This window comes from Capsicum annuum, chromosome 3 (assembly GCF_002878395.1).
Source record: "Capsicum annuum cultivar UCD-10X-F1 chromosome 3, UCD10Xv1.1, whole genome shotgun sequence".
Taxonomy (NCBI): domain Eukaryota; kingdom Viridiplantae; phylum Streptophyta; class Magnoliopsida; order Solanales; family Solanaceae; genus Capsicum; species Capsicum annuum.
The window spans coordinates 28,493,091-28,515,927 of NC_061113.1; the positions used below are offsets into that span (position 1 = coordinate 28,493,091).

A 22,837-nucleotide genomic window follows, 5' to 3' on the forward strand; every position below is an offset into this window, starting at 1 on the left:
AAATTTATGCATGCGTGAAGCATGGTAGATCAATCGGTTCTAAATGAAATAATCCTTGAAAAGAATAAGGAAAAATAATCATAATAAGAAGGCAATGTGCTCTTAGAACCTATGACATAACATTTCATGAAACTTTATGAGAGGTTCGGGTACTTGAAAATAATAAAGTGATGAGATCTCAAAATGTTATGTCACATTGCGAACCGATAAAAAATGAGAAACCATCGACGATATCTTTGATACAATATTGGTGTAATATTGTGAAAGATTATGAAGATCTGAATTCTACGTTAATTTAAGCATGCTGACATAGAAACATTTATCAAGTGACATGAAAGGATGCATCTTGGTAAGCATAATACTTATTTGATTTGCAGTGCAGACATTTGAAGATGTCACACATATTGATATTGTCACTTGACAAAAATCCATATGAAAATCCCTAAAGGATTCAAAATGCCTGAAGCATATAAAGTTTCTGAAAAACTTGTTTATTATCCTTATAAAGGATAAATTGATGGTATGAATATTGTTGAAACTCTTAGAGAGTTTTCAAAAGCAATAGATTATTTGCTGAAATGAGAAATATACCGAATTAGATTGGTTGTGAAGTACCATATCTTAGAGAAATTGATACACTAGTGTATCTTGCAAATACTACAAGGCCTGATATAGCCTTTTCAGTCAATTTGTTAGCAAGGTATATTTCTGCTCCTACTAGGAGACATCAGAATGAGATAAAACACATGAGCTTGTTTTATTCTAAAGATTGCAATCTCGATATTATTGATTATGATAATCTCGGATATTTAATTAATCCGCATAAATCTCGATCTCAAACAGGTTATGTGTTCATATGTGGGATACTGCCATATCTTAGAGATGTACAAAACAGTCTATCATAGTCACTTCATCGAATCATGCTGAGATAATAACTATTCATGAAGCAAGCCAAGAATGTGTATGATTAAGGCCATGATACATCTCATTTGAGAAAAATGTGATGTGAACTACGACAATGTACCCATAATTTAATACGGAGATAATGCAACATGCATTGCATATCTTAATGAAGGATTCATAAAAGGAGATAGAACAAAGCACACTTCATCAAAGCTTTTCTACATACACGAGCTACAAAAGAATGGTGATATTAACGTGCAACAGATTCGTTCAAGTAACAATATGACTGATTTATTCACCAAGTCTCCTCCAAATTGCAACTTTAAAAAAGATGGTGCACAAGATCGGGATGCAAAGGTTCAAGGATATTCTCATTTGGGGGAGTTAATACACGTTGTACTCTTTTTCCCTTACAAGGTTTTATCTCACTGGATTTTGCTTGTAAGGTTTTTAATGAGGCAACCTTATTGTTAGAGATGTGTACTCTTTTTCCTTCACTACATTTTTTTTCACTGGGTTTTTTCTAGTAAGGTTTTAACGAGGCGCATTATCTATCTAGAGATTCAAGAGAGTGTTATAAATATATTTACATTATAGAGAATGTCTATCAAGATCTAATAAAATCTAGTTGATATCTATCAGGATTTGAAGTATCTGTCTTTTAGTGAAAAACTAGGAGTATTTTTTTCTATAAATAGAGGGATTTTGTTCATTGTATAATCAATCAATATGATCTCACATCCCTTGAAATAAGAATTATTCTCTCTATTCTCTCTACTCTTCTTCTTTATTCTTTTTTGTTTTATAACATATATGACTATACCCAACAAAAATAATGTTATAGGACAGTTCTTTAAAAAATTTCCAAAGTTACACAAAAATCGTCCAAAATTAAAACATAACAAAAATAGACTTCTTGCCTAGTTCTTAAAGAAATTGTCAAAAGTTTGAAAGTTGGGATTTAATCAAGAAATTTCCCGAAGTTTCCAAAAGACAAAAATTGTCCAAAATTAAAACATAACAAAAATAGACTTCTTGTCTAGTTCAAATAAGGAAGGATATAAATATTAAAAATTTAATTGATTTCAAAATTTTAAAATTTTTTTAAAAATTATGAAAAGACGATTTTGTCTAAAGCAGAACTTTTTAATGAAGGACAAAAAGTTCAAATCACTTTTCTAAAGGTTTTCACACTTTTAATATATTATAGTTCTAAAAGAAATTGTCAAAAGTTTGAAAGGTGGGATTTATTCAAGAAATTTTTCGAAGTTTTCGAAAGACAAAAACTGTCCAAAATTAAAACATAACAAAAATAGACTTCTTGTCTAGTTCAAATAAGGAAGGATATAAATATTAAAAATGTAATTGATTTCAATTTTTTTTTTTTTAATTATGAAAAGACGATTTTGTCTAAAGCGAAATCTTTTAATGAAGGGCAAAAAGTTCAAATCACTTTTCTAAGGGTCTTCACACTTTTAATATATGATATAGATATATAGGTTATATAGATATATATATTATAGATAGATATAGATTATAGATTTGGTGTACAAAATTATGGTAACAATTTTCAATAACTGGCTTTTGAATTTTTTATTTTTTTTTAAAGAATTAAGTCCTTTCTAATATTACTTTACGTTAGAATGTATTTTACCAAAAATGGGTAGCTTCTTACAAAATATTTTAGGACTCTAATTTTAGAATTCCTTAATTTTTAAATTATATTTTTCTCTTACCATATATTTAAGGAATTCTTCATTTTAAATATATTAAAAATATAATAATATAATAAGTGAAAAGACAATTTTATTTATTGCAAAGATTTTTAATGAAGGACAAAAAATTAAATCACTTTTCTAGAGATCTTTCCCAATGTTTTATTTCGATAAAAAATTACCTATATATGGAAGATTTTTTTTTTTTTAAATGTAGAAATCCTAAATTTAGTTTGAAAAATTGAGGATTCAAAACCTTAAATTTACTTTGAAAAATTGAGGACAATCTTTATACGTATCAAACAATTTGGTGTATAAAATTATGGTAACAATTTTCAGTAACTGGTTTTTGAATTTTTTATTTTATTTTAAAGAACTAAGTCCTTTCTAATATTACTTTACGTTAGAATGTACTAAAATTGGGTAGCTTCTTACCAAATATTTTAGGACTCCAATTTTAGAATTTCTTCATTTTTAAAATATATTTTTCTCTTATCATATATTTTAGGAGTCCTTAATTTTAAATATATTAGAAATATAATAATATAATAAATGAAAAGATAATTTCATCTATTGCAAATATTCTTAATAAAGGGCAAAAAGTTCAAATCACTTTTCTAAAGATGTTTACACTTTTAATATATTATATATAGATTGTAGATATAAATTATAGATATATGACTTATTATATATTTCTCTTAAACTCTTAACACCTCATGTAATATATATATATATGACTTATTAAATATTTCTCTTAATTTCTATTAACTAACAAACCTATTATTTCAATTATACAAACTCTTAATTTCTCCTGACAACGTTTAGTTCAAAATTGAAGGTCTTGTAAATTAAAACACATTATGTAAGATTTTTGGTTGCAACTAAGATTCGATTTTTTTCATATTAGTTACTACTATTTTTATTTTATGAGTATTTTCTTAGCGGTTAAACCAAAAGTTAAAAACCGATAAAAAATATCTTATTGGTTTAGCATATTTAGAAACCAAAAACTGATAAACTGAACTGATAATATATAAAACCGAACCAACCGATGCACACGCCTAGGTGCTTGATCGTTACAATTTTAAATTATTATTATTTTTTTAAAATTAAATTTTAACTTTATTTATTATTATAAATAATTTTATTTTTGTAAAAATATTCTATTAATTTCATTCAATAATCGGAATTAGTGCAACAACTTTAACTTTTTTCTTCTTCTTTAAAATCTCCTCATGATATAACAGAATTTCAATTCGTCTATTTTTCAACTTTTTATGCAACACCAACAACTAATATTATTATCTGCTCTCACATTTGGTTGTGTCTTGTAGGTAAGTTATCTAAGATGGGTGATTTTGATAAGTTTTAGGGGGATGCAACATTATATATAATTTTTTTTTTCAAAAGTCTAAAAAAATTTCAAAAAAAAAGGCAAAACACAACTCCAACTCTAAAAACTTTTAGTTTTTATGATCAAACGTTTACTTAATAAAAAATTTTGAATATAAATTTTTATAAGCAAAAATTTTTTTTTTATTGAAAATGTTGCTTGAAAAAAGTAAACGTGTTACAGCACATGATTTAAAATTAATATAAATATCCAACATCGGATAAAAACCAAAAGAAAAGAGAGAAAAATATTTGTGATAGGAATGGGTCTAAGTTTTCCCAGGTCAGTCATCTCCTTTTCATTGTCAATCTAATAGAACCCCATATTTCCAACAACTCTAGTGAAAATGAAAACACAACAAAAGGAAATAAACAAAATAAAAAGGATGTCCATCCTATGCATTCATGCAATATTATTGAAAGATTTAAGGGGGGAAATAAAGGGGGTGAAAGAGTCAAGAACTTGAAGTCGATAGAGTGTCATTGCACGTTTATGATGACAAGCGGTGGCGGATGTACATGTATTCTAAGGTTCATCTGAACCCCCTTCATCGGAAAATTATACTATTTTTACATGATAAATTTTTTTTATGTATAAATAATAGAGGTTGAACTCCCTTCGATTAGTCCGTATATGTACTACTGAACCCCCTCACTAAAAATCTTGGATCCGCCCCTGATGATAACTTAGACCCTGATGATAACTTAGAGAAGCAGAGTCAAGATTTTAATGAATTCAATATTTAAAGCAAAACTAGTTGAATAGAATTCAACATCTATTATATATATATAAAAAAATAATTTTAATTATATACAAATAGTATATTTTTTCCGTTGAAATGAGCTCCCTAGCCAAAACTTGACTTTGCCCCTCTGACAAATATGGATTATACAGATAGATACATGTTTTTACGAAAATTATGTTTTTTATTAGGAAAAAAAACATATTTGTATTGTAAATATGTATCATAAATTGATAATTTTACGTTGATTATCAATCTACTAAGTACTATATAACTTTCTTTCTTTATTCAATTTTGAAATTGACAAAATAAATAAGCTCACACAGATAAAATTAATATATATTTGTTGATTAATGTCAAAATAAGTTGCTGCAACCACAAAAATATATAAAGGGATAATTGACATTTATTTATTTATTTATAATCGAAAGTCTTTAATTTGAGCTGCACAAATAGAAAATCTTTGTGTTATCTCCATAGTCGGTATATCGTATGTAAATTCAAATTAGTCATAAATTATTTTTGAATAAAAATGATTAGACAACAAATAAAATAACGTGCGTCCATATACTACGTATTACTAGGGAAAATGACTCATGTCAAGTTTGTATACCAATCAAACAAAATTACTATTAAGGGTGTATTTGGATGAATTTTTTTTCATAAAAATATCTTTTTAAAAAAATAAGCGAGCTCTTCATTTACTTTTTTTAAAAAGTTTTGATCAGCCATATTAAATATGATAATCACAGTAAGAATACATGTGTATTTTTATTAGTAATTGCTTAAATGACAAAACTATACATATGTATTTTTATTAGTAATTAATAGAGTCTTAAGTGTAATTTAAGTATCATTTTTCTTATTTCATGAAATTAATAGCGGTGCATATGATTATAAAATTTTAGAAAAGAGTATTTTCCCCTACATATACCAAAGCTACTCACTCTGTTTCAATTTATTTATTTTAAAATAGAGTCGAAGTGCAATTCAATTATTTTTTTTCTCATTTCATCAAATTAATTGAGGTGTATATGATTATAAATTTTTTAAAGAGAGCATCTTTTCCCATGTGTACTCAAACGTCAGTAGCGACCTCTTATTTTTTATTTCCATCTTTTCAAAAAGAATAATGTATTTTTTTAAGTTCATTTTGTAAAGAATGATTTTTTTCTATTTTTGATAATATTTTAATTTTAATATTTTTTACATGATATGTTTAATATTACTATTTAATAGTTTAATATAACTTTGATTTAGAATAATAAAATTTAATTTTTATTTTATTTTTTAAATCTTATATTTATTAAACTAAAATAAATTATTTTTTTTAAAATGACAGGAAGTATTATAATTTTTTCCTCCGATATTTTAGCAGTAATCGAAATCTATAAAATTCTGGAAAAGAGCAAAGAGATGGGCTTAGCCAGTCACCCACGTTACCTCACATTTTTGGAACCTTCCTTCATCAATCAAACCAACTATTACTCAATGTAACTTTTTCATTTTTAATATTTTATTCAGATATTTACAGCTCAAATCAACTACTATTACTCAATATAATTTTTTTATTTTTTATTTGACATTTGATATTTACAGCTCATTTAATTTAAATTGTACATGTATGATTCACGGTAAGAGTGACGCTGTTAATAAGAAAATTTTAATTTAAAAATTTAAATTCAAGATATCTGATAAAAGATAAAAATAGTTCCAATATGATTACTCCTTATAACTGCACCAGAAGAAGAAAAATAATAATCAGAATTTCATAATCTTTTCACTCTCCTCATCCAATCTATATCTATTTATATCTCTATATATATATTCCATTTATTTCTGGTCCACTTTATACCTCCCGTTTTTTCAAGATTTGAATATCTTAAAACTATTCTTTTATCACAATCAAGAATCACTTTTGCTTCCCTTCTTCTTCATCTTCATCTTCATCTACAACTCCAATACAAAAAAAAATAAAAATAAAAATGCACCCATAATACATAGATCTTTCACTCACCCAATATCTCCACTTGAATGCTTATTCACATTTCTGAGTTGGGACTTTATTCTTTTTCCTGAAAATATATCATGGGTGTTGATTATCATGAGGTGGGTCATGGTTATTTTCCTTTTTTCTTCCATGGCCATGCATTTTTTTCCTTTACGTTTTTTTTTTTTGTTTAGGAACGTGGTGTTTAGTTCAGCTTACATGCAATTCGCCTAATTTTTACTTTTTTATAATATGGTTTTTTTTGTTTTTCTAATAAAGATTTTGTTTTTACATGAATGTCACTAGGTATTTATAAGGAATCCAAGAGGTGTACAACTCTTTACTTGTAGATGGTTGCCCTTTTCTTCTCCAAAGGCCCTTGTTTTCCTTTGCCATGGTTTGATTAATTCTCTCTTTTTTCCCTAAATATTTTGTGCTTCTTTTTATTGTTGTTGAAATTTGATTTAACAACTTGATTAATGATGTTTCAGGCTATGGCATGGAATGCAGTAGATTCATGAGAGGTAATATATGTTTTACTCATTTGATTATGCAGAATCGAATTCATTTGAACTCAGTACTTTCATTACGAAATATAATTCTTTTTTTTTTTTTTTTTTAAGGAAATTGAGTATGAATGCATAAAGCTTGAATCTTGAATAGGTGGATTGGTGTCATCAATGCATGTCATTACTCTTTCCTCTACCTCTTGTGCCTTTCTGTATGTGACTATTCATGAGACTGTTTTACTTTTACTCTTTTTTTCCCCTTGTTATCGAGTTGGTCACAGAGTAACAGTGAAAAAGGAACCAACTTTTTATACTTTGGGGTCCATTTGTATTGTGTGGTGACTTTACTCTGATTGCTGTTACTGTATGGCCCATTTTCTGCTACACTTGTCCTCTATTTTCATATTGTACTATTTTGTGGTTGTGACTGTGTTCCGTTTTTCATTAAGAAGGGGCGGTAAGATCTTCGTACACGTTATCCTCCTCATATTGCATTTGTGGGAGTACACAAGCTATACTGTTGTTCTCGTTCTCTATTTTCATTGTTTTGATTTCACATAGGTGACCAACCATAACAATAAAATTTATATTTCTTATCTTAGTCCCTTTTTATATTTGTGAACTGTTGGCTGAATTCAATAATTTAGAGGATTTGTAGTTGGTGCCCATATCTTGTCATTCACATTTTTGTAGAGAACTTCTAGTACCTTCTTATTTTGTATTATATTCAATAAAGATGAGCTTAAATAGAGCGACAAAGACAGTTAAGAGGATTCATGTAGCCAGCCCCACTTGCTTGAGATGGAGTAGTAGTTTTTGTTTGCCCATATCTTGGTAATATGTGCATTATGTTCTTGTGGTTGTGGTATATCAATTTACAAGATTATTTTTTCTGAGGGCACAATTATTGGTCATGTAAAATAATGCAGTTGTTAGGAGGCTGTTAGTAGTTATAGATGCAATGAAAAATGGTCCTCAAATTAATGATCACACTTAGATATGTTGAAAGCAATTGATCACCCTTAAATAACGACCTTTCATGGTTTCCAGCAGCATGAATGATCTGCTGCTTTTTCCTTTTTGGTTAATTTGTTATTTAACACCTGTCTTGGAACTTAATTGTTTGTTTAGTAAAATAAAGAGGAACAATGGCTGGCTGGTAAGTTGGCTGACTTAGTTAGAAACCACTAAATTAAAAGTCTTGTTTTGGTAGTTTGATTGGTTGATTAGGTTAGCAAATAAATTGGGTCCTGTATGTGAAACAAAGAGATTGCTTCAACCACCAAAATTTGTGGGACACTTTGAATTGAGCTACAAAAGTCAAAATAGAAGTCCAGAGCATAACATAGATTGTAATAGTAGGAACTAGGAAGTATGATAGGTACATCTGCAATCATTAAAGAGTCATCTAACTAGGCTTTGACTATTCAAAAGAAAAAGTAAATATATAACAAAGAAAACTAAATATATTCTGAATGTTGCCTTAAAGGCTTGGTGGACAAGAGTTATCCGGTACTTGTGTAGGTATGTACTAGGTGCAGATGGAATAGTCGAGGTGCGTGTAAACTAGCTCGGACACAACCCTCATGAAAAAAAAAATTTCTGAAACGTTACTTGACCTGTTCAACTTGGCTTCTGGTGAGAAAAGCTTCTGGTTTTGTTATTCTTGGACTAGGACATTTGAGTTGCTGGTCTATCCAGGAGTTCTATTGTTCTGCCCTGTCCCACCTTGAATATTAGTAGCACTTTTTCTCTATTACCTCAACCAAGTTTTTTTCTGTTGACAAATGATGTGGCATCAAACATTTGATTTTACTTCTATTTCTGTTTTTAAAAAATAATGCCGGGTGGGACTTGGAGATAGGAATTTTACCCCATATACATAACTGAGTACAGCAATAACAACAACAACATACCCAGTATAATCATACAAAGTGGGGTTTGGAGAGGGTAGAGTGTACGCAGACCTTACCCCTACCTCAGAGGTAGAGAGGTTGTTTCTGATAGACCCTCGGCATGCACATAACTGAATACTGTTGTGAATTTACAGTGTGTGACATTTTTCAATCCATTTGGTTTTGGGTGGTCTAACTCATGAAGGAGATCCTTTTGTAAATTGCAACATTCTCTAGCCTAATATACCTAAGGAACTCGCACAAGTGCTATCTATACCATGCCTATGGCCAATATGTTGGTGACTTGGTGTTCTTTCTTGTGCACAATAGAATTGTGAAAGCTCATGTTGTAGATCCAACTTAACATTGATATTGTAATATTATGGCTAGGTGTTGGGACAAAGCTGGCAAATCATGGATACGCTGTGTTCGGAATAGATTATGAAGGCCATGGACGATCAGGGGGTGCCCGCTGTTACATCAAAAAGTTTGACAACATTGTCAATGACTGCAGTGACTTTTTCAAGTCAGTTTGTGGTAAGCTACCAAATGTCCTCTTGATTAACAGTTATTTTTTGCTGGAAAGGTTATTAACCTGTGTGATATTACAGTTTGTTTTATGTCATATTAGATTTCAGTAAGCTACCAAATGTTACCTTTTCTGAAGCATATAATTAATTCTTATTATAGAATGTAAGGTTGCTGCAGTAACGTAGTGTAACCCGCACTTTCATCAGTTAAATATTGGTAAATTCTACATGACCTCACAAGCTGTCAGTGACAAATCGTCTATCTTTGATATGTTAGCGTGGAAAAGTGTATCTTTAGAATGTTTTTTATTCCTTTTTCCCTTCTCTTGTTGATTTTTGGGTGTTCTTCCAAGTGATTTTTTCTATGACACTTCAAGCTGCTCCTTTTTCTTTATCCAAGTCGAATATTTTTCATAGGTATGGTCACAACTGTTAAAAAGCTTCACCATACTTGATATCCTTTTCCTAAAAGACATGTTCTATTGGACATCAGCGCAGGAGGAGTACAGAGAGAAAACAAGGTTTTTATATGGGGAGTCGATGGGAGGGGCCGTGGCTCTTTTAACACACAAGAAAGATCCTACCTTTTGGCATGGTGCTCTTCTCGTTGCACCTATGTGTAAGGTAGGCCAATTATGATTTTCAGTCTTGGCACATTACTGTAATCGATATGCTTTAGTGCTTGCATTTAGTATTGAGGGACCTTTGGAAGTCGGTCATGATGTTGCTAATTTACATTGCAAAAATCACCAGATATCCGAGAAGGTGAAGCCACATCCAATGGTTATAAGCTTACTAACTAAAGTGGAGGATGTCATACCAAGATGGAAGATAGTCCCTACAAAGGATGTCATTGATTCGGCCTTCAAGGACCCTGTTAAAAGGGAAGAGGTGAGGCTAATCATTAAGTCATTTGCTATCTTCCATGTACTAATATGATGTGCGACGTCCATTTTTTGTCTTCTATAAAAAAATGATGTCCATTTCTCTTCATTTTGCAAGTAAAGGTACGTGGGAACAAGTTAATTTATCAGGAAAAGCCAAGACTAAAGACAGCGTTGGAAATGCTTAGAACCAGCATGCATCTTGAGGAAAGTTTGCACGAGGTAACTGTTACTTTACCATCTTCCATGTAAACAACAATTGGATCCTTCCGACAATATGAAAAGTAGCAGTGTTGCTTAGCTGAAAATTTTAAATTCATTCTGTTGTTTTGACAGGTGACTCTACCATTTTTAGTGTTACACGGGGAAGCAGACATAGTAACAGATCCAGAAGTAAGTAAGGCTTTATACGAGCAAGCGAGTAGCAAGGACAAGACTATAAAACTCTATCCAGGAATGTGGCATGGTTTGACATATGGTGAGCCAGAAGATAACATTGAAATCGTCTTTTCAGATATCATCTCTTGGCTTGACAAGCGAAATGGAGAGAATATCGATGAGGCTAATTTAATTGAGAGATCAGTTTGTCGAGCTACATCTACGCCATATGAGATGCAACCAATCTCTTCACCTGTAACGGTCAATGAAGCAAAACCACAGAGAAAACGTCCTCAAGCGAATTATCTGTGTGGATGGAAAGGGCGTCGGATGCACCATCATTCATCAATGTAGAAACTTGATCGATAGATATGGCCTGTTGCATCTCCTTCATTTGTTCTTTCATGTTATGGTGACATAAATGTTGCTACTATTATTTATGAGGGAAGTGGCAAATAACATGTTATTGTAAGATGCAAAATCTCATATCTTTATGTGTCAGTAAACTACTTGTCTAGTGATGGTTATAATTGGTAGTTCGGAAACAACCTCTCCAGCTTCCAAGGTAAGGGGTAAGGTCTGCGTACATGTTACCCTTCCTACACTTGCAGGATTTACATTGAGTATGTTGCTGATCATTATACTTGGTAGTCTCGTTCCTTTCTGTTTCTTCATTTCCCTTCCCTTTTATTGTAGTATTACTTTTGATAGATAGAGGTAATTAATAATTAGATTAAGGTTGGTATGAACGTTTCAATTTGGATTTTCGGATTAAAGAAATTACAATTCAAATCCGATCCAAATAAGCTCGGATTGGATCGGTTTTTGTTTTTTGGTTTGATTTTAGATTACTTGATTTGAATATTTCGATTTTGAGCTTGTAAATTGAGCTCCTCCTTAAAAAAATGAACAACCAAATTAAATAATAATAAATAATAATAGTAATAATAGTAATAGTAATAGTAATAGTAATAGTAATAGTAATAGTAATAGTAATAGTAATAATAATAATAATAATAATAATAGCAGTGACGGCAGCAGATAGCAGCAACAACAATAATAATAATAGTCTCTAAAGTAAGTCTATCAGATTTACAAAAAATAGGTCTAAGAGAGACCTAGCAAAAATCAAGTGTTATAAGTGCAATCAATATGGTTATATAGCTCTCAATTGTAAACTTTAAAAACTCAAGTCTTTAACACTCTCTGATGAGATGCATGACCAAATTTATGGCTTATTATATACTTCTGATTCTGAATCCGATTATGAATCTGAATCTGAAAATGATATTGATTTACCTAATTCTTCTGATAATGAAAAGCCTATGACTAATGCTTGTTCTGATTGTACTGCTGATAATTGTGATTGTGATGATGCGTTTTATAAACTTCAATCTCAATTTGAAGATTTAGCGTTAAATGTCTTCACAATTACTGCTGATAGTGCTTTAGTATTAGTAAATGAAGTAACTGACGAGAAGTTTCGTCAAAAAATTATTGATCTTGCTTCCACATCAACCAACAATTCTAGTAATACTAAACCTACCAAAAGTAATTATGTCAAGAAAAATACTGATTCTGATATTGATATCATGCCCTATTCTATTTTCGAAGTCAATAGAAAACTCATTATTAGTCAGACTCCGGGAAGAGATACAACTTTTGATGATTTGAAAATAGAAATTGAAAAGTTAAAGAAGGAAATTATCTCTTTAAAGTAAAATCAGATGGTTTCAGATCATAGAATTTTGAAAATTGAAGAAGATATTTCTAACATTTTTGAAAAAATTACTTCTTCTAATTCTAAAGGGAAAGAAAAGAATTTTGAAGATTCTCAAAATATGGATAGTATTGTTCAAAAAATAGATTCAAAGAATGATTATTTCTTGGGTATGATGCAAATTGTTACTGCTTATAAGTGGTATATAAATTGCACTATCATAATTAATAATGAATTTTCCATCACTAATATAGCTATGATTGATAGTGGTGCTGATGTCAGCTGGATTCAGGAAGGTTTAATTCCAACCAGATATTTTGCAAAAACTACCCACATAATTAAATCTGCATCTGGTCATAAACTTGATATTAACTATAAATTGCCTAATACTCATATATGTCAAAATAAGATTTGCATTCCGCATTTATTTTTTTTGGTAAAAAATCAGTTATATCCTCCTATTATTTTAGGAACATCTTTTATAAATGCTATTTATCCTTATACTAATATTGATGCGACTGATTTTAAAGCTAATTATAAAAATAAAGAAATTTCTTATCCTTTTGTTACTGATCCTGTAACAAGAGATATAAATGCTCTAATTAGTATGAAGTAAAGGCAGGTAAATTTTTTACAATTAGAAATAATGAGTATGAATATTCATGAGTCAATGAAGTCTTTAAAAGTCCAAGAAAAAATAAAAATAATTTCTGATCAATTAACTATTGATATTTGTGCTGATCACCAAATGCCTTCTGGAGTCGCAAGAAACATATTGTTTCTCTTCCTTATGAAGATGGTTTCAGTGAAAATAAAATACCCACAAAATCTCGACCCTGCCAAATGAATACAGAGTTAGTAAAATTCTGTAAAAAAGAGATTGATAGTCTCTTGCAAAAGGGTCTTATAAAATCCTCAAAATCCACTTGGTCTTGTACCGTCTTCTACGTTAATAATGCTGTTGAGCAGGAACGTGGTATGTCTAGACTAGTCATTAATTATAAACCCCTGAATAAAGTTTTAAAATGAATTAGGTACCCAATACCTAATAAAAAAGACTTGCTTTCTAAACTTTATGGTGCCAACATATTTTCTAAATTCAACCTTAAATTTGGTTATTGACAAATTCAAATTGATAAAAAGCATACTTATAGAATTGTTTTTAATGTCCCTTTTGGACAATATGAATGGAATGTTATGCCATTTGGTTTGAAAAATGCTCCTTCTAAATTTCAAAAGATTATGAATGACATATTTAATCCTTATATGGATTTTATAATTGTCTATATTGATGATATTCTTGTGTTCTCAAAAACTCTAGAATCACATTTTAAACACCTAAATATGTTTAAACAAATTATTTTACAAAATGGTTTGGTTATTTCTAAGCCGAAAATGAGCTTGTTTCAGGCAAATGTCCGATTTTTAGGACATAACATTTCGCAAGGCACTATTCAGCCCATACAAAGAACTTTAGACTTCGCTGAAAAACTTCCTGATATTATAACTGATAAAACTCATTTGCAGAGATTTCTTGAAAGTCTTAACTATATTTTCTCTTTTTTATAAAAATATGTTTAGGGATTTAGTACCGTTATATGATAGGCTAAAAAAGGATTATAAAAAACCTTGGACACAAGTCCACACTGATCTCTTTAAATTAATTAAAAAACGCGTTCAAGCTCTTCCTTGTTTAACTTTAGCCAACCCTGATTGGTTAAAAATCATCGAAACTGATGCATTCAATATTGGTTATGGTGAAATACTCAAACAAGTAAATCCCCAGGATAATACTGAACGTCTTATTAGATTCCATTCGAGAAAATGGTCTGAGAGTCAGAAAAAGTACGCCACTATGACCCATGAAATGTTAACTATTGTTAAATGTGTTTTAAAGTTTCAAGATGATTTGTATAACCAAAAGTTTATAGTCAGAACTGATGCTCAATCTGTAAAATACATGTTTGATAAAGATCTTAAACATGATGCTTCTAAATTAATTTTTGCCAGGTGGCAGGCTCAGTTAGCTCCTTTTGACTTTACGATTCAATATAAAAAAGGAAGTGAAAATTCTTTGCCCGATTTTCTCTCTAGAGAATATTTGAACAACCAATGAATTTTTATACTTACTATCTCTCTGAAAAAAATTGTTATTACTATTATTAAATGTATCCCTTTGAATGAAGATATTCATTATGTGATATTAGAAACTCTCATCCATAAAATAATTGAAAAAGAATTTATCTCTAACATCAACGAATTCTATGACGATAACATCTACTAGTTTGATATCGACTTAAATGATTAATCTTTACATCACTCCCTATTCTTTCAGGATACAAAAGCAATAATGAAGCTCTTCGTTCATTTCTTCTCTCACAAATTTCTAATCACTTTTATAAAGGTAACTCCTCTGAATGCTGACATGCACATGCTTATTCTGAGAAAAGTCATTACTAGTCTTATTCAACGGATACACTTTATGAAGATTTATCTGAATATTTGGCTTGGTATGCTGATCCATGGTTACTTTATACAGCAATATGGGTACCGACCCCCCATGGTTGGTGGTTCGAGGAAGAGGAAACAACGGCAAAAGTCAATAGCAAAACACTAGAGGAAGAGGATCCTCATCTTCATCTTATGCTTCAAGCTCTTCAAATTTTCCTGTCTTACAAAGAGGAAATATGAGCTTAATAAATTCAAAAATTCAGCATATTGTAGAACAATCATCTTCAGAAAAAACTCAAAATATAAGCCCTTCAATTTGTCTAGATGATATCCTAGAAGATCATCTTTGGTATGAACAAATACAATCTTATATGTCTGCTAAAAAGGTTGATTCATTTGCAGCCATTACTTTAGAAAATACTGCCGATAGGCCTAATTATGAAATACTCGAGGAAAGAGAATTAATACTCCTTGTTGAAAATTCTCAAATATGCAAACAAGGAGATTCACGGAGGTTACTCCAAAAACATTTATTAACTCATCTCTATTTTGTAGGGGAATCATTTAAAACAAGAGCCTATTATGAAAATATATTAGTTGCAGCTGGCAACGCCGAAATAGAACACTATCAATTGGCTGAAGTAACGACTGAATATGTGCATGGTTATTCTAAGATGATGATTAAAAAACTCCTGTCTATTGAAGATTGGGGAATAACCTCCATGGCTGAAACATATTTAACCATGAAAGATTCTAAAGTTTCTTTTATTTACTGGAATTATATTAAAGCATTTACCCAAACATTTTATTACAATAATTCTAAACACAAACATACTTGGTTTCTAAAAGTTTGTGCCAAAGTCTTTGTAAATCAAATACCCAAGTGGTTTCTTCAGTGATGGTCATGCCATGGCCCCACAGTCAAAATTCTGCCACCAGAATATCTTCACCCCTACCAAGAATGAAAAAAATATTCACCATTTTTAACTGAATTATATCTTTCAAAACATGTCTGTAAATTAGACACCATTGATCAAATGTATTTTTTTTTATAGAATTCTCAATTCCTTGGATTCACAAGTGGGATGTAGAATTCGGATTCACCAAAGAACAAATTCCACGATTATATAGGGTCTTTTATTATAACTTCTGGAACAAACTGTTTCGTATTAACCCAACTATAAAGGTCCCTTATGGCAAAGAACTTCACGAAAGTATTATCCGAAAAAACGTCGAAAATGCTCAGGCTCCAAGAAAAGAAATTGTTGATGATAAAGGTCTAAATAATATTTCTAGAAGAATGTCCACGAAGGAAATAAGCTAGAAATGATTGAAAGATATCTAGCCGAAGTACGGAATAAATTATTAAAAACAGTGGAACAAAGTTCAGATACATCCATGAAAAACATCACAAGTGAAGAAGCAGAAAATGAAGAAAACATTCTTGATTCTCAACCACTACCTTCAGCACATATCCTCACAAGTGAAGAATTAGAACAAACTGAAGCCCTTCTCTATCAGTTAAAGAAAAAGGAAAAAGACAAAGTATGATAAACAGCAGGCCCGCAGGTCCTATCTTAAAAGCATGAAGAGACAACTGAAATTATCAAAGAACTCTTACTATGCTTTTCTTAAAAATAATGTGCACAGGACCCACTATATACTGTGCAAGATTCCTTTTTCTTTCTTTAAATAGACGCCTCATTCTTGTTAGAGATGCATAAGTTTTAAAAAAAAAAAAATCTTTCATTTTCTCTCTATAGCTCTCCTTTCTCTCTACTTCTTACTTTTTGTAAAATACTTCAAAGATAAATAAAGGGCGTTAGCCACTGTTTATTACTGTTCAGGTCTTGCAACCGGATAATCTAAGGTACTATTTATATCTCTCTTTGTTGTACTTTTTAATACAACTTCTTCCCTAGTCCATCCGTGACTATGTCCGGCTAAAAAGCTTCTTATACCTATGTTGAAAATCTAACTTCGTTTACATGGTAACTATAAAAAATCCAGACTCTATCAAAATATAAAGAAATTTTTCTATAGTTTCTTAACTTGGTTTCAAAATGATGGTACAGTCGAGTTTAATAAACTTATGTTAGTTTTGTCTCTGTGACTACATCTAGTAAGTTGTGCCTCTTTAACCCGTTGTACTGATGTGAAAAGGGCGATTTTTGCACAATTAGAACTTCTAGACACATGGGTTTAACATAAGGCTATTAAATCTCTGACAGGCCCCTTGTTTGGGTAAAAGATTTCATACAGTCATTAAACTATTTGAAATTTTTTTATTTAATAATAATAATAATAATATATTAAAACGTGAAAGCTTTAAAAAAGTGATTTGAACTTTTTGCCCTTCGTTAAAAAATTCTGTAATATACAAAAACGTCTTTTTTACTATTTTTTTAAAAAAGTTAAAACTTAAAAATCCATTAAAATTTAGTTTTAAACTTTTCCTTATTTGAATTATATACCTAAAATTTAAGAATTTTAAATCAATTAAAAGTTGTATCTTAAGTAAATCTTAAATTCAATTAATCCTAATCCTACCCATGCCTCAAATCCTCCACCGCCTAATACCTAAACTAATCCTAATTAACCTGAATGGAGCAAAACTCTGTGGTCAGTTTTCTATCGTTTAGTGCGCTGACCGAGGAACGAAGGATTAGTCTCACGACTGTTGGCTGTAGGAATACCTTGGAAACCCCCCCCCAAAAAAAAAAATCTGAAATTCTCTCAAATCTTCTCACTATACCGCCTACATAATTGCAGCCACGCAATCCTAGACATACTAACCTACGCCTATACAAACCCCCAAATCCTAATCACATACCAAAACCATCTAAACTACCCCAATGTACTCCCTCATGTCTCCTAAACACATTGCTATATAATTATTATTTTCTCATCCCAATTCAACAGAAACACCAACACACATACACACCCAAACTAACGCCTATATTTACCCACACACATATAACCCTCCAAAGAGGATGGCCATACACAATACACAACATATACACACGCAGCAACCACACAAAAAGAACACATATACCACAAAATAGCTTAAGGTTTTGCTTACGGTTTTGAGTTTTGGGTTCTTGAAAATTAGCTACTCTAAGCTTTGAAAATCAGTAGATTAGAGTGACTTTTATTGTGAACGATCTTTGCAAGAAGTAACTCTCAACCTCTCTTGAATAGTTTAATGTCATAATTGCGCCAGCTTTGATTACAATATTATAAAGTAGCTCAGATTTCAAATATGTCTAACTAATTATTATTCTTTGACATTACGAAACGAAGCTATTTTGAATTTCTTGTGCATTTACCTTGTTCTAATTTATTGTTGAATTTATACATGTATCCTTTTGGTAAAAGTTTTGTTCACAATTAATTTTAGTTATAACTTCTTTTGATTTGGTTATTTAATTTAAATAAGAATTTGTAATATTTAACACTTCTAAATCAATTAGAACTTTATCTTTTATAAAAATATCTAGGTTTATCTCTTTTTTTTTTCCTTCCTTTGTTTAACTGTAACTTTGTTAAACTTTGTTTTGATTATGTTGTTTAAATATTTCGTTGTTATTATTGTTGAATTTTTAATTAAACTTATTGGTTGAGTTCTGAATAAAAAGTTATAATAAGTGTTAGAATTTTGATATGCATAACTTTTGTTTGAATGATGAACATATAAATTTAGGATTATAGTCGACTCTTTCAATTTTGGGCTTACGATTTAAGTTTAAAGGCGGATCAAGTACATTATTTGTTGTAAATTGAGTTTAATCTATCTACCTGCTATTACAAAATTTTGAATATAAATATTTGTTGACAAAAATAATAAATACTAGTTGAAAAAAAATATTTTTCGAGGAATCTACTCTTCTAAGTAAGCTTTCTTGTGTATAAATTAATATACATGCTTTTCGGTTGGCTAATTTCTACTTTTTCGTAAAATTAGATAATAGTTGAAAGTAACCCAATATGAAGATGCTAACAAACAAAAAATGTAATAAATATTTTGAAAACTATCATATTTTTTATATCTTAAATGATTCTATAGGATTAAACTCACTAAGTTAGTTACACACGCGAAGCGCGTACACCTAGACTAGTTCATATTAAATTACCTTAAGAGATCTTTATTTTCACCGGTCATCCAAATAAAGTGGGCAAGTTAATTAAGCCATTATCAGGGAAATACAGTAGAGTTATTAATAAGGCCATAAGAACTACCTATAATAAAATCATGTCCAACATAAAGTATTCGACAATGACTTATCGCTTGTTTGGTCAAAGTTTTAGGAGGCCAACAATATTTATTTCAAAACAAAAAGAAGAAGATGTGTTCGACTATAAATATTTGGGAATAGCAAAAAATAATTTTTCGGAAATTAAACAGAGTTTTTTTTCAAAAGCACTTTTTTTCGCAAACACTTTGAACGCCTGAGTCAACAAAATATTTAACCCAGAAAAATTCGGAATGTCCATCTTCACTGTTACGGACCCAAGATTTAAGGATAGTGGTGCTTAAAAAAATTTAAAACTAAAGAAAAATAAAAAATCACCTCAATGAGGTTTGAACCCAGGGCATTTCTTCTAGTGGAGAACCTTAAAATCAGCCTAAATACTAATGAACCCAACCAACTTTTTGTTTAGTGGGTGCTTTTATATATTATATATTTATTTTCGTATATTTTCTATGTAATTTTACTTATTTCGCGTCGAATTTAGTGGGTGTCAAAACACCCCACAAATGAATATAGGTCCGCCCCTGCATCTTCAGGTGTGCATTGGATAAATTTGTTCTTGTGCAATAGCACGCAAATCACGTAGAAAATATAAACTGCACTAAGCAGGTGTTAGTAGGGAGAATCAATCTCTGACCTCCCTTACTATATACCACTTGCTACACTAATCCTTACTAGATACCATTTGTTACACTAACTCAGTGACTATAAAATTAAGAAGTTAATACTCATATTTGAACTCAATTAAGAGAGGGATTTTAGGGTAATGAAAATTCATAGTATATGATATAATTAAAATAAAATATCATATACTAATAATTTTTTTTGAAAATAATTTATACTTTTTAAATTACATTTAAAGAGTTATTTTGTGTCTAAATATTTTTTCCCTAGAAATAAGAAAGCTATAGGTGATTTTTTCCATCAATTATTATTGATGGGATGTGACAAATATCTCGTGAAATTAATTGAAGTATGTGAAAGAGACTCGTACACCAAAGTCATTAAGAATAAAAAAATAAAATATGCAAAAGGGTTGGTATTTATGTTATTTATACAAATTAACCCACTTTTCTTTTATTTTAAATGGCCAATCGACAAATTATTTGCTTCGCCATTTGGCCATTTTTTCTAAAAAAAAATTGCTGGATTTTTTTTATTTTTTTTCATTGTTTGAATATATATATTTTTTTTCAAAAATAATTTTTTTCTTTTTAAATTGTTTCACTTTTTAATGAATAAAATGAATATTATAATAATTTGTTATTTCTAATTAGATTTTTATTTGTTAAGGTGGGAGCACATGATAGTTAGAAATATTGATATAGATACATTATATATACATTACATTATTGTTAGATAATATCGATACACACTTTTATACTATTTATATAATGTCAATATGTACCTATTTATACAATATCGATACATTTTATACAAACATGTTTATATTTTTTATGCAATACTGATACACACTTATACACTATTTATACAATATCGATATATTATATAACTATTTATACAATATCGATGCACGTTTATGTATTATGTTTGCAATATCGATACATTGCGTATACACTAAATAACTATTTGTACGATATCGATATACAACGTAGCTATTTCTGCATCAGGGCAGCCCGGTGCACTAAATCTACCGCTATGCGCGGTATCCGGGGAAGGGCCCCACCACAAGGGTGTATTGTACGCAGCTTTACCTTGCATTTCTACATCATATATATCATATATATTTCTACATTATATATATCATTTATATAATATTGATACATTGTATATACGACATATAAATTAATCACTTAAAAAAAATTGATAAACCTCAACCTAAGATCTGAGATAAAATTAAAAATCTAAAGAAAAATAAAAAAGAAGAAGTTAGTGTGACTGGTTTGATCAGATATTTATGCACAGACGGATCGTCCTAGTTATTTTTTAAATATATGTAACAAACATAACTCATTTACATATAAGAAAATTAATAATATTTAATAAAAAAAGTAAAATAGACATTTATAACATGTTTGTTTCAGCTACTTCAATCGTAGTTTTATTATATAAGACTCATTTAAATTTTATTATATCACCTCTAATTAATTATTATAAGTCATCTAGGCATTTAAAATTTAATAATATTTAATAAATAATAAAATAGACATAAATGATAAACTAATTCTTGATATTTTATATTAATAGGACATCTTATATAAGACTCATTTAAATTTTTTCACAAGTATTTTTCCTCCTATATTACCCCTAATTAATTAATGTAAGCCATTTACATATAATAAACTTAATAATATTTAATAAAAAAAGGTAAAACAGGCATTTATGATATGTCTGTTTCAACTGCTTCAACTGTAATTTTACTATCACCCTTAATTAATTATTATAAGTCATTTAGGTATTAAAAAATTAATATTATTTAATCAAAAATAAAATTGACATAAAATGATAAATTAATTTTTGATGTTTTAAATTAATATGACATCTTATATGATACTCATTTATAATTTTTTTCACAAATATTTTCTTATAGTAATTTTGCTATATCACTTCTAATTAGGTATTATAAATCATTTAGGACATATCCGCTTCGCTGCTTCAATCATAAAATTTGGTTGACTCTCAAAATTATTTCAGTGCAACTTAAATTGAAATAGAAGAAAAAGTATTATAAATCATAATAATTAAGAACATAAATTATTTTAAGAATATAATTGACTATCAGTGCCACAAAAATTTGAACAAGAAGAGTAACATATATTATTTAAAAATTACTTTAAAATATTATAAATTATAATAGCTAACAATTTAAAATATTTAAAAATATATTATAAATTTGATTCATTGTCTAAATTATATTTGTATCACATAAATTCAAGGGTAGTTTTGGCATTTTATAGTTTGCATGTTTTAATGTTTTAATTTAGTAATTTGTTGATCCAAATGATGTTTTCGAATTTAACATGTTTTGAAAATTTAGTACTTTGTTTATTTTTATTTAATTATTTTATTTTGGTAAAATATTATATATATTTAAAAATTATAATAATCATAAGCTATTAACATCTTATAATATTTTTAAAACATATACTAAAAAATATGACTGACTTTTGAAATTCTAATAGTATCATATAAGTTGCGATAAAGCAAGTAACATAAATTATTTGAAATTACATTAAAAGATACTATCAATCACAACGATTAACAACTTAAAATATATAAGTAAAAATTTGATTGACTCTCTAAATTCTAAAATTGGGACAAAGCAAGTAACATAAATTGTTTGATAATTACGTAAAAGGTATTATAAATTACAATGTTAACAACTTAAATTATTTAAAAAATTCTATTAATAAAAATTTGACTGACACTCCAAATACTATTTGTGCTATATAAATTGAGATAACCTAAATAACATATGTTGGGCTCATGCTGGCACGGGCTAAAATATCTAAT

General features: G+C 29.3%; 2 protein-coding genes across 4 annotated transcripts in view; both read left to right on the forward strand.

Annotated features, from left to right (window-relative positions):
- The first annotated feature begins 6,500 nt into the window (after positions 1-6,500).
- On the forward strand, positions 6,501-11,456 carry LOC107864034 (caffeoylshikimate esterase). 3 transcript variants are annotated; one of them, XM_016710287.2, is made up of 8 exons: positions 6,501-6,862; positions 7,050-7,140; positions 7,235-7,267; positions 9,538-9,684; positions 10,171-10,301; positions 10,431-10,568; positions 10,685-10,783; positions 10,898-11,456. In XM_016710287.2, exons 1-8 carry the CDS (start codon positions 6,842-6,844, stop codon positions 11,291-11,293), a joined length of 1,056 nt encoding a protein of 351 aa, XP_016565773.1. In that variant the 5' UTR covers positions 6,501-6,841; the 3' UTR covers positions 11,294-11,456. The 3 variants fall into 3 exon arrangements, with proteins under 3 accessions (XP_016565773.1, XP_016565774.1, XP_047265189.1); XM_016710288.2 differs by lacking the exons at positions 6,501-6,862; positions 7,050-7,140; positions 7,235-7,267 and adding an exon at positions 7,364-7,464; XM_047409233.1 differs by lacking the exons at positions 6,501-6,862; positions 7,050-7,140; positions 7,235-7,267 and adding an exon at positions 7,503-7,709.
- Positions 11,457-16,850: 5,394 nt separating this feature from the next.
- LOC107864033 (small nuclear ribonucleoprotein Sm D2) overlaps positions 16,851-22,837 on the forward strand; it is a 17,452-nt gene continuing 11,465 nt past the window's right edge. Inside the window, exon 1 of the mRNA XM_016710286.2 lies at positions 16,851-16,980. The gene's annotated coding sequence lies outside the window, so the exon portion shown is untranslated. The remainder of the gene's footprint in view (positions 16,981-22,837) is intronic.

Excerpts from the sequence above, each read along its gene's own strand:
- LOC107864034 (XM_016710287.2), top strand. The coding sequence starts at position 6,842 with ATGGGTGTTGATTATCATGAG. Across the intron at positions 6,863-7,049 it reads TGGGTGTTGATTATCATGAG|GTATTTATAAGGAATCCAAG; the intron begins GTGGGTCATGGT and ends GAATGTCACTAG. Across the intron at positions 10,302-10,430 it reads TCGTTGCACCTATGTGTAAG|ATATCCGAGAAGGTGAAGCC; the intron begins GTAGGCCAATTA and ends AAAAATCACCAG.